General features: G+C 33.7%; 2 protein-coding genes across 2 annotated transcripts; both read right to left on the bottom strand.

The window, feature by feature from the left end:
• Positions 1-55: 55 nt before the first annotated feature.
• Positions 56-3,782, bottom strand: LOC114755110 (E3 ubiquitin-protein ligase BIG BROTHER-like). The gene is made up of 8 exons (XM_028943986.1): positions 3,726-3,782; positions 3,418-3,596; positions 2,418-2,640; positions 1,809-1,843; positions 1,175-1,219; positions 603-730; positions 270-378; positions 56-145 (listed from the first exon to the last, which is right to left on the bottom strand). Exons 2-8 carry the CDS (start codon positions 3,547-3,549, stop codon positions 56-58), a joined length of 762 nt encoding a protein of 253 aa, XP_028799819.1. The 5' UTR covers positions 3,550-3,596; positions 3,726-3,782.
• Positions 3,783-9,367: 5,585 nt separating this feature from the next.
• On the bottom strand, positions 9,368-11,068 carry LOC114755086 (ADP,ATP carrier protein 1, mitochondrial-like). Its single transcript, XM_028943955.1, has 3 exons — positions 10,565-11,068; positions 10,108-10,482; positions 9,368-9,664 (listed from the first exon to the last, which is right to left on the bottom strand). Exons 1-3 carry the CDS (start codon positions 11,066-11,068, stop codon positions 9,368-9,370), a joined length of 1,176 nt encoding a protein of 391 aa, XP_028799788.1.
• Between the last annotated feature and the right edge of the window lie 945 nt (positions 11,069-12,013).

The raw sequence follows: 12,013 nt of genomic DNA, 5'->3' as shown, positions 1-12,013 counted from the left end.
CAATTGGAGCTTTATATGCACAGTGCTTCTACCCCCATCTGCGCCTCCTTTACTCTTACTTGGTCACTCGGTTTCTCTCCAACTGAATCACCGTCATCTCCCATCTTCTGGTAATCTTATCTAATGTTTGTCTATCATCTGAAATCTGAGTTTGGTTTTTGACTTCCATGGATATGTAAACATAAGAACAATGAAAGGTGATAAAGAAAAAATTTAAGAGACGTATAATTCAGAAGAGGGATCTTTAGATGATGAACGTATTGACTGACCTTGTTAATGCTAAGCCATTTACTGATGCATTCGCCATGGTAAACATGCCGGCAGGGTAATTTTATTTGTTGGTCACCTCTTCTATACGTCATCTGACAAATAACGCACCTGCGTTTCCGCGCAATTCGATTGTTAGAGAATATTTAACATGGTAATAGTTGACGAAATTTAACAAGAAAAGGGAAAGGGGCTTGTAGATTGTGATGGTAAGAGATGCACCGATTTGGGTTCATAAGAGTTGGAACGAACTCACGAAAGGATTCATATTCATCGCATCACACCGAGTGAACGAAACATGTTCAAATAAAGACCAAGAATCAAGATCATGTTACCTTTTCCCAAAATTTTTTCTTTTAAATAAGTTTCCAAATTTGAACTTCGAGGTCGGCAGTAAATCAATAAGTTCTTGAGAAAGACCTCGGCTTTGAGTTCCAACTGCCTCACCCAAGTCCAGTAATTCCTGCAAAAAGTTAAAAAGAAATTACCAACTTCGCATATGAATATGCTCTTTTTTATTTTCAATCAATATGAAAGTGTGGGAAGATGCATAACTTATGATCTCCCCATTTTCTTAAATCACTTACTATGCCATAGACACATGACATTTGAATGCGAATCAATGTCCGAAAATATGTTAATAAATCATGTGAAACCAAACAAATTTTGACTGCACATCAAGCATGTCAACTTTGACTCTTTCACTAACCTACAGATATAGCAGGGTCCTAAATGCCTAAAATACTTCCCCCAGTTCTTACTAAATGTTACCTTGCCAAGAAAACTGAACATCACAAACAAATGTTTGAAAAGAAATTAAAAATTCCAAGAACATAGAAACTGCATCTTTATATGTCTAGGTTGGTTGCAGCAGCATAATATAGGTAGATTTCTAGGTGCAACGAACCTCATAAGTCATATTATCTGGATCGATGTTGTCTTGCCATATAACCTGCAGCAATGCGGAGAAACAGTAGGTAGATTAGTTCTGAAGAGCAAAATACAAGATGTATATCCTGGTTTCAATTTATCAAATCATAAGTTACAACAACAGCAAGCCTTATCCTACTAAATAGGATTGGCTATATGGATCACATGATGCTCTTGTGCTCTATTAATAACTAAATCCATATCAAGTCACAAGTTAGGAAAAAAAGAAATGTAGCATGGGTCAACCTTATAACATAATTAAGTGCTTGAACTGCAAAATTGATTCTGTATTTTTCTCATTTTCCCCCTTTTCAGCTAACTAATTCCAAGTTATATAGAGCATATTCCAAAGAGGACTCTTTTATCCGTCGGACATCAAGTCAGTTTGGGGAATCAAGTATCATCTTCAAGAAATATATAATTTCTTTCACCCCTCTCTTTCCAGAGAGAAAATGAATGTAACCAGTAATCAAAGATGTCTCCAAATTTTCAAGCGTATAGGTTCCCCCGCAAGCCTTACCGGGAAGCCCTGACATATATCCAAACATAGAAAGAAGAAAGGAGCTGCCAAAGGTTCTTAAATCAGGCACATGAATAAGAAGGCCACCTACCGGAGCACTACTGGAATCATGACGATTTGGGCTGGCTGCAAAACAAAAAAATTTCATCATATAATCCTCACACTTTTCCAGATAGAATACAATGTAAACAGCACTCGCATCCCAACTCTAAAAATGAAAGATAAAATACATTCCACATCTACAAAACGAATCCCAAAAGACAAGGTTGCTGTAGCTCCGTTACTTTTCTAATACAAACTAAAACAGCAATTAGATCAGCGGAGAAAAAGAAAAAGAAGCGGGGCAGGGGGACCTTCACTTTAAAAAGTTATGGGTGATTTCAGCTTTACCAGCCCACACCTTTTCCCTGTCTCTCATCTCTCCAGAAACATTACTGTGATGCAAGCCACTAGAAACTAATAAAATATACATATATAAGTTTACATAGTACTCATTTTGAGAGTAAGGAAATTTCCACTGAACGACTTACATTAGGCAACTATATAATATATATAATCTAAATCTACAAAAAAAATTACTATTCATAAGTTATGAGTAATGTCATTCATCTTATACCCCACAATCTAATCTGATGCTAATAAGCTATAAGTGTGACCATAGGGCCATGTGCATAGGAAAGGAAAGCAGGTTTAAGCTTACATTGTTCAGTAATGGTCTGCATCCCATTCACTCCGTCCCCTCTGGATGGAGAGCCTGTTGTGGTGGGCTCCTCAGTGGTCGTTGTTAAAGGATATTCCCACTCTCCCCTGTCGACCTCCAGTCTAGGGAAACTATTATCTTCTTCGTAAGAACCATAATAAGATGCACCATCCGGACCAGACAATCCAAACTTGTAAGGGTTCATGTTCATTGACCAGTATTCCTGACCACCAGCATATGACAATATGCATTATGATATATTATGATCATGTTTAATCGGGCAGAACTATTTGATTAGTGAGAAAAATAAAGCCAATCACAATATATGAGGTCCATGAATAGCTATAAACAAGACATGATTAAAAGTAGAGACAAATGGAATGTTGGTAGATACACCTGCCCCCCAGAATTGCTTGCAATGCAGCATTTGCGATTCAAGTAAACGAATAGTAATTTTACCGCCTTTCTTCTGAATCTTATTGAGTTGACACTCACCTTCCCTATATTCTTACGACGTACACGAATCTCACTAGAATTCTTTGAAGAGAAAAAAAGCATCCAAAATGCTCCCTTGCACTTTAATGTCCACAAACCACTCCGTCAAAAGGATATTTGTGTCGGTATAACATAGGTTGGGATTCGTGCATAATCAGTAAAATCCAAGATGTCTAATGGCTTTGACATTAATTTCATAGGGAGCCTTAGATTCCCATCGACAAACGAAAAAATCCAAAATTCTGCGTAAAATCTCTGGTCTTGGTTCCTGAGGTGATAGATAACAACATACAAGAGAAGACTTCTGCTTTTACTCCTAAAAAATTTCCGGTGAAGTTTGTCGCAAGACCAGGCGTCAATTTAGAAAATACAAATTCAACAAGTACAGTAACAGTACTATCCGCCCTTAAATAAAATAGATCTACAGTTTTCATGCAAAAACAATTAACGTCCAGCACCATGTTATATCGTTAGCATTTATGCGCTTTCAATATATAACTACAACCTGATAAGGAATTGGTCCAGCGTGATCATAATCCACTGGCGGTCCGTCGAAAAACTCCATGAAGCTTTCAGTAGTAGTATATGGAAAAACAGGGTTGATGTAATGCAGCTCCATCGGTCTACCATCATTCATCTTGAATCAATACTTCAACGACAACAGGACAAAGGAAAAGGAGCAACCTGCATATGATGTAAATCACCACACGCCAGACTAAAAAAATTAGTAAAGGAAATAAATGAGTAAATCCGGGATTCTCATCCTCAACTATCAAATTTCGTTTTCCAGGAACAAATTCGTCAAACAGAAACCTTCCAGTAGAAATATTATCCGTGACCGTGAGTGGAACTCACAACTTACACACCACACAAGATTCTCGCCTTTTCTTCCTCTCTATCTTTCTTCCTTTCCTTTTATTTTCCCGCACATTACTCAGAAAACTGACACGCAAGACGACAAAAACTTCATCATTAACATTCTAGACTGCAATTTCGTCAGATTTTTTTCATCGGTAACCAAAAACGGAGCCAGAAACGAAAGAAGATTTACGTCTCATTTTACCTTAATCTGCAGTATCACATTCCAAAGAGCCGCGAAAATCCAAGAAGGAAGGAAACGAAAGTCAGAGAAACAAGGAGCATTCGAGCCAAGAGAAACGGAGAGGAAGAAGGGACAATGTTGAGTAGAGAGATTGGGGGAAGAAAAAAGCAGCAGTGTCTGTGAGGCAGGGCCTAGAGAGAGAAAGAGTGGGAGAACGATAGAGAGGGGCGTGTAATTATTTTATTATATATGTCCCTCCCTGGCGTTTTCTCTGTTTTATACTTTTATTTATTTGTTAGGATAAATATCAAATCAATTATTTTTTTTTTAATAAGAAAAATCTCGGGAACGGGAATCCAACGCTTTTCTAAATTCTAACTTTCTAACATGAGTTTTTTTTAAAAAAAAAAAAAAACTAGTCGGTTTGTAATTTTGTTTTTTTTCTCTTTAAACCAATGGGAAAAAAAAACTCTCATAGCCTAAACTATTTATAGAAAAACTGAACCTCTAAGCTCATATTTAAGGGAAAAAAATTGTTTCATAGTAAATTGGACAAATCAATGTGAGGGAATGACTTAAAGAACTAATAATACTCAAATCTGTCAGATTTGGTAATACAGAATTATAGGTGATTTTGTCGCAAATTAAAAAATATAATCTACTAAGTTCTGTTTTAAATACTACCTTCGATCCTATTTATAAGAGCTAATTGACTAATTTGAAGAGATTAAAGAAAGAAGTTAAGTTAGTTATTTATAATAAATAGATGTTTTTCTTAAAATATCCTTACTAACCAATACATAAATATCAGAGATAAAATAGATTAAGGTCTTATATTTAGGACCAAAAAAATAGCCTAATAAGGTCTTATATTAAGGAATGGAGGTAGTATAAATATTAATTTGTAGTGTAATTTACATTACAAAATATAAATTAACTCTTATATTTAGGACCAAAGATAGTATAATTTATAGTATTTGAATTAGTATCAATACCTCCAATCTGTCTAATTTGGCAATAGTAAATTTTATGTGATTTTATAAAAAGAAATATACAACATAATCGATAATTTATTTAAAAATGCAGCATAAAAAGTGGTGCTATTATTTATAAATCGTTAATATTGTGGCTTGTATTAAACTTTATATAATATGGAATATAGATATGTCTGATTAAAAATGAATTTTATCTTGTATAATAAATATGGTTGCAAAAAAAAAAAAAAACTGCTAGCAACAAAATGATTGCATCGAAGCAGAATGAGATATTACCCTAAAATATATTATTATTATTACTACTGCTATATTTTGCCATTATTGGCGTGATAAATGGTGACATTGATTTAACAATTTGCCAGAATTTGTTTGACCGCAACATTATTTAAATATATGACTCTTTAATATTAGATATCAAATAATTAAATAAAAATAAACTGTATATTATACTTCCTATGGTTTTTAATATAAAAGTTAGCAGATTAAAAAAATTAGTTACGTTAGTTATTTGTAATAAATATGTATTGTCTTTCTTAAAATACATTTACTAAATAAGTGTATTAGCTAGAATTACTATTTAATGAAATTTTTAACATGTACAGCCACTACAAGGATTATTTTAAAAAAAATAGATAAAGATGAAAGACAAATTGGATTACGGTTTTATATTTAGGATCAAGTTGACCGTTAAATTAGTTCTTACATTAAACATCAAATGCAGTAAAATAGAGAGGTTATTCAATCATCCCACTTATACATGCATTTCTTTTTCATAGGAAAACAAGGGAAGAATCACTGTATGATATTTCAAAGGAGGAATTTAAAGCCCGATAACAACCAAAAACACATACAATAACAAATTTCTATATAGAAAATGACAATAAGTTTTTATTACTCACTTATCAGTAATTAAATTCCTTTCTTAAAATACAAATAGTAATTCTTCCTATAATATGAGCACAAACATATTCCAATATAAGAACCTTAAATAACTACAATGTCATGCATTTAGACGTGGATTCTTGAAATGGTGGTGAAAAAAATAGATTCTCACATGTTGTAAATGTAGGAGTTTGATAATTAATTTATAAAGATTAAAAAATTAGTTAAATTAGTTATTTATAAAAAATATCTATATTATTTTTTTCAAAGTTGCTATAGCAATAATTTTCATTGGAAACTACTCCCATTGTAGGGAAAAAAAAAAGCCTTTTAATACCTGTAATTGGCACAGAAAATTTAGGAAAAATTGTAAATTTAAAAAATAAAATAGATTAATGCTTTACATTCAATCAAATTTATTTACAAATATAATTCTTATAGTATGTGGATAAGGGAGAGACCGTAAATGACAAAAAGAAACTATAATAATGAAAGCAGGCCAAAACAGTGGCAAAAACATGCGACGTGCATGGTTTTGTCTGTGTGCTTGCTTTCCTTCTGTACGCTTGTGAACCACAGGGAAAAGGATTTTTAAAAGAAAACAAGGTGTTTAACTTTTTGTAGACTGATCTACGGTTGCAAAACCTACTAGCAAATCAGGAAACAAAATAAATAAAAATAAAATACTATATTTGCGTGGAATTTATTCATAGCAAGTTAGGTGAGCAAAAGCTGCAATAGTTTCTTCCCCCAACTTCTTTCGGTCCAATTATCTTCAACTCACGATCTGCCATTAGATTTTCTTCACAGGAATCCAAACATGTCGGCCTTTTTTTTTTTCAATGTGTGTGTGTGTGTGTGTGTGTGGCTGGGAATTGATAAGAATGCTTGCTTTAATATTATTGTGGCGGTTCAATGAGTTGCTGTTTGCCTCCATGATTTTGGGTCATTTGATTATAGTATATCATACTAATTTTTTTTTGCCAACATATTATATTATATTAATTAAATTGAGATATAAATAATAAATAACCAAGACTACCTGTCCTCTTTAAAATGTTTGAAACACTAAAATCAAATGAAGATTACTAACTAATTATAAAACTTCCTTACTAATTAATCAAATTCTTCCAACAAATAAAATTTATTAAGAATAATTCCTTATATTTTACGGGATACCTAATTTTATTAATTTATGTATAGCTATTATTACGTATTTATAATAAAGACTGGAGGGAGCAACACCCATAATATATTTATCTTTGTTTAATTATTATCACAGCATCATGCGTTACTAGATAAGTAGCAAACGCATTGAATGGATGGCCCCATACACATACTAGGCTTTTAAAAAAAGCGTAAAAAAAACATAAAAAAAAAAAAGAATACCAAATAAAGTTATTGACCGAGGTTTTTTAATTAATAATCTATTAAAAAACTTAGCTATTAATAGAGCAAAATGATATTATGTGATCCATATAACTGACACAACTATCAAGATAATGTTTTGTTGTTATTGTTCACTTACTCTGGTTATGTATTTCTTTACTTACAACATTGTTGTGCTAAAACAAGCAAGGATAAAAAGGAATAGAGGTGAATGCATGGGTGAGTAATACTACCTGCAGTTCTTAATATAAGATCTCGTTTGATTTTTATTTTGATCCTGAATATAAGGCCCAAATTCACTTTGTCTATAATATTTATACATTTTTTTCCAAGGCAGTTTTTTTAATAATAGTAATTTTAGCCAACACACTTGATTAGCAAAGATATTTTAAGAAAAATAACACTATTTATTACAAATAACTGATTTAACTCATTTCCTTAATCTTCTCAAATCAGTCAACTGATTTTTATAATTAGAATCGGAGATAGTATGAAGTTATGGACCATGGGACCAGAGAAGAGCTTCATATATAAGCAAGCAAGGAATTGTGTATTTGAAGGCAATAATAATCATAGGGGTTAGGCTTTAGGGAGAGCCAGAGAGACAAGTCTCTGAGAAAATGCAAAGAGACACACATGCACACAGATTAGGACAGAGAGGGGATTGGCCTAAATTAGAAGAACAGGCGGTCAAAAATGCGCAAAAGATCATCAAAGCAGAAGATCAAATTGGTATTTCTGCATCATACACAGACATGTCGCTGTTTTGATAAAGCATTTGCACAGAAGAAGCATTTTTGGTTGGGTCTACTTCTCCAAAGTTAAAGAAGGGAATCCCACTTTATTATTAATCCCAGATTTGGAATCATAAGGTGTCCCTTCACTTAACTATTACGGTAAAGAATATTTTAGCTGATTTTAATGGCCTTCAATTGCGTAAATTAACGACTGATAATGTCTTTCATTTCTAAATATTTGACGATAAAATTCTTTAAAAAGTAATCCTCATTGTTTTATAGTACTACTTCCAGTCCTTAATATAAGAATTAGTTGACTAATTTAAGTAGATTAAAAAATTTAGTTAAGTTAGTTATTTGTAATAAATAGATGTTGTCTTTCCTAAAATATATTTGCTAATCAAATATATTAGTTAGAACTATTATTATTACAAAGACTATCTTAAAAAAAGAGATAAATATGAGAAACAAAGTGGATTAAGGTTTTATATTTAAAATCAAAATAAAAATTAAACAAATTTTTATATTAAGAACATGAGGCAGTACTATATGTTATTTTATTAGTGAAATAATAATGAGTTTAATCAATATGAATTTTATTATATCAGATTACACAAGTTATCCGCGTATAACTTGGAATTCAAGAAGATTTTGTATAATTCAACCAATATTTTAATATCTAAAATGAGTATCTTCAAAACAAATAATAAGGATATTATAACAATAATAAAACTAAGAATTTCAAACCAATATTTAAAGAAAAGAAAAAGTTACCCCCTATTTTTCTCTCCTTCATTCTCAAGTTAGTCAAACTACATTTTAGACACATGAATTTCATTTAAAGTTTACCATATGTGACACGACAACAAAGTTTATGAAGACTAAATAAAAAGTTTAAAATTCAAAAGCCAACAACCCAAATGATCTCACTCGCAAAAGAGTCGTGAATCATGAGTTAGAACAGTGAAGCCAGTGCTTCTGTCTTGATTTAAAGTTATAAATTTTTAAAAAGATATGTATATATAATATTCCAGCTTTGTTATCTCTATTCTTGTCATCAACACGCTTCAATATTTTACATTTTTATGGAGAAAAAAATGAAAGGAAGTATGAACATATCAGATATGCTAGATAAGATGAAGAGTAAAGCTACATTAGGGGGAAAAAATTAAAGCTCCTTAATTATATATATATATATATATAGAGAGAGAGAGAGAGAGAGAGAGAGAATATTTCTCAAAATTATCCAAAAAGTGGATGCAAGTGACAGTAATTTTGATTCTGGGACATAATCCCATAGAATAAAATTATTAAACAAAAAATCAGCCGGAGCAATTTGTCAAAATTCTCAGAAAACTTCAGATTTTCATGATCATCTACACACTAAATATGAATCAGAAGTCTTCAAGTTTAAGCACCACCGGATCCATACTTCTTCCCGAACACTAATACCTGTAGCTTGTCATAGCCGGCAAGCACACCGGCTCCGGCGACGGCACGGAGGATGTTAGCTCCAGCTCCCTTGAACAAGGACTTAGCTCCTTCATTCTTAAGAATCTGAGCAAATGCATCCATGGAACTCTTGTACTTGACTGCTTCACCAGAGGTCATCATCATCCTTCTTCTAACAGTATCAATGGGGTATGATGCTAGCCCTGCACCATTGGTGATGAGCCATCCCAGTGCAAAGCTAGCAAAAAAGCTATCCTGCACTCATTGAACAAAACAGCTAGCATGCTTCAGGGTTTCATCAAATAATTTTGTCAACAAAAAAGGAATCTTGTGGTGCAATTTGGGATATGAATCTCATGCACAATTAACAGTCAAGTTCCTTTATGTCAGCCTTTCTCTGAATGAACAAATGTAGAAGATGTAATTTGCATATTCAGAACAGATAACAGGACACCTATGTTGCACAAGGGTAGGCAGGAGATAGATTACATTGTTCAGAACATAGAAGGCAAGTTTGTCAGCATATACTAAACATATAAAGAGTTTGTTTTAAGAATTCATCCAACAATTAAAACAGGTAATGGACCACAGTGATGTAATATTCTTGACATGATCTCGTTGTTGATGTAACATCATAAAAACCGTAACATAGTAACATGCAATGTGGTTCAGGAAAAGAATGGAGTGAGAAAACCAACCTGTAACTTTCCAGTCAAGAGAACTGGCTTCAGAGAATCGTACATTCCAAAATAAAGACCACGATACACAATGATTCCCACACATGAGATGTTGAAACCACGGTAAAGGCCGGCAACACCATCAGAAGCTAAGGTCTTCTTGTAGACATCAACAAGTCCATTGAATTGCCTTTCTCCTCCACCCTTCTTAGCTGCCTTTGCATCATTTGCCAGACGGGTTCGAGCATAGTCGAGGGAGTAAACAAACAATAGAGATGAAGCACCAGCAGCTCCTCCAGAGGCCAAGTTGCCTGCAAACCATTTCCAGTAACCATCTTTGTCCTTCCTGAAATTGAAAAGCCTCTTGAAGTAGTCCTTGAAAGCAAAGTTCAAGGCCTGCAGGTAGAATTTGAGTACCTTCTTTAGCATCACAGTTCATCAGAACAAAATTGCCAAGAGTGATAAGTCAATGGCTGACCTGTGTGGGGAAATAACGGATGACATTGGCAGTGTTACCTCTCCATAGGGAAGCAACACCTTCAGATTGTATTGTTCGATTGAAACAATCCCCAATACCCTTATAGGGCTCAGAGAGCCTACCGGCTTTAATCATCTCATCTTGATTCTGTATCAGAAGTTTGACACGTTCAATTGGAGCAGCGGCAGTTTTTGATACAGCAGCGGAAACTCCACCCATAAGAAAGTCCACAACGAAATTTCCTTTCTCAGCTGGAGCAGCAACAAAGATAGGTGAGCCTGTTGTTGCAGAAATAGAGGAGATTTCAGTTGCTGGTCTACATGCTGGCATTGATGGATACTGAAGTGCAGCATTTGAGTAATTCCCAAATGATCGTCTTTGGTAGAGAGCTGGTCGACTGAAACTGTTATCATGACTTTTAATATCAGCAGAAAGACCAGATTGGAAATGGAATTGGCCAGCGACCTTTTGTATGACGGTGGGGTGATGAACCTGATCAACCATGGTGACTGCCATGAAGAAAGTAAGTAAACAAGTCAAACAATGTCTGATAAATTGATGAATTACTCCTCCGATTCTAAATATAAGATAACACTCGATAAGAGTCTTACATTTAGAACCGGAGAAGTACATTGATTTACATGATCACAACAATCAAGATAGAGGGAAAACAAAATCACCAAGCATGATACATAGGAAATAATTATTCACAACAATCAAGATAGAGGGAAAACAAAATCACCAAGCATGCTTTAATAATACATAGGAAATAATTATTCAGACAGAAACAACAAAATTAATCGTAAGACAAAGCGTGAAACAAGAATTACGAGGATGTAGACCGCCACATATTAAAATTTCCAAAAAGCTCCTCTGAGAACAGATATGCTGATGTTAGAAATCTGTGATCATTGAAAAAATATATCATACATGTAACGGCCACCAAGATCTAATCAGTTCATACACATAATCTAAGCTCAGAATGTAAATAAAATCCCAGATATTCAATGATATTCATCCACAAGAACCAGAAGGAAATGCAAGTGAGAAATCATGCGGATCAAACAGTTAACGATCCTCTCAGTCCAAAAGAAAAACAGTTAACGATCCTCGAAACAATAGTACACAACAAGGGACAAAAAACAAAACCCAAATAAAAAAAAAACTGAAGAACGAATGTTCTACCTAAAAACGATAGCCTCCTGCCTTGAGTATAATCAATGAGATATGTAAAAGAGTGAATTTGAGGAGAAAGGAATGGGATAAATATATGACACAAGAGAGTGAAAACCAAAGAAGAAGATGGGATGCTTAATTTACCAAAGAAAATGGTGGGTGGCTACGCGAATTCCTCGGAGACGCTCTTCGCCTTTCGCAGGGTTTGAATATTGCGAAAGGTGTGGGATGTGAATGTAGGAGGAAGAACAGGAGGGAGTTTTGTGTGGAGGA

The sequence above is a fragment of the Neltuma alba genome, unplaced genomic scaffold (assembly GCF_004799145.2).
Source record: "Neltuma alba isolate B1F8T4 unplaced genomic scaffold, ASM479914v2 tig00010231_pilon, whole genome shotgun sequence".
Lineage (NCBI taxonomy): Eukaryota > Viridiplantae > Streptophyta > Magnoliopsida > Fabales > Fabaceae > Neltuma > Neltuma alba.
The sequence above is the reverse complement of the archived record's forward strand: the minus strand, read 5'-3'. Positions and strand labels throughout refer to the sequence as shown.

Bases quoted from the DNA above. Each gene is read 5' to 3' on its own strand.
- LOC114755110 (XM_028943986.1), bottom strand. From the start codon at position 3,549: ATGAATGATGGTAGACCGATGGAGCTGCATTACATCAACCCTGTTTTT. The intron at 1,844-2,417 runs GTAAGCTTAAAC...TTTGTTTTGCAG, and splicing joins GCAGACCATTACTGAACAAT to CCAGCCCAAATCGTCATGAT. The intron at 379-602 runs GTAACATGATCT...GCGGAAACGCAG, and splicing joins AGAAAAAATTTTGGGAAAAG to GTGCGTTATTTGTCAGATGA.
- LOC114755086 (XM_028943955.1), bottom strand. From the start codon at position 11,068: ATGGTTGATCAGGTTCATCACCCCACCGTCATACAAAAGGTCGCTGGC. The intron at 10,483-10,564 runs GTCAGCCATTGA...TTCTACCTGCAG, and splicing joins TCCGTTATTTCCCCACACAG to GCCTTGAACTTTGCTTTCAA. The intron at 9,665-10,107 runs GTTGGTTTTCTC...CAATGAGTGCAG, and splicing joins TCTTGACTGGAAAGTTACAG to GATAGCTTTTTTGCTAGCTT.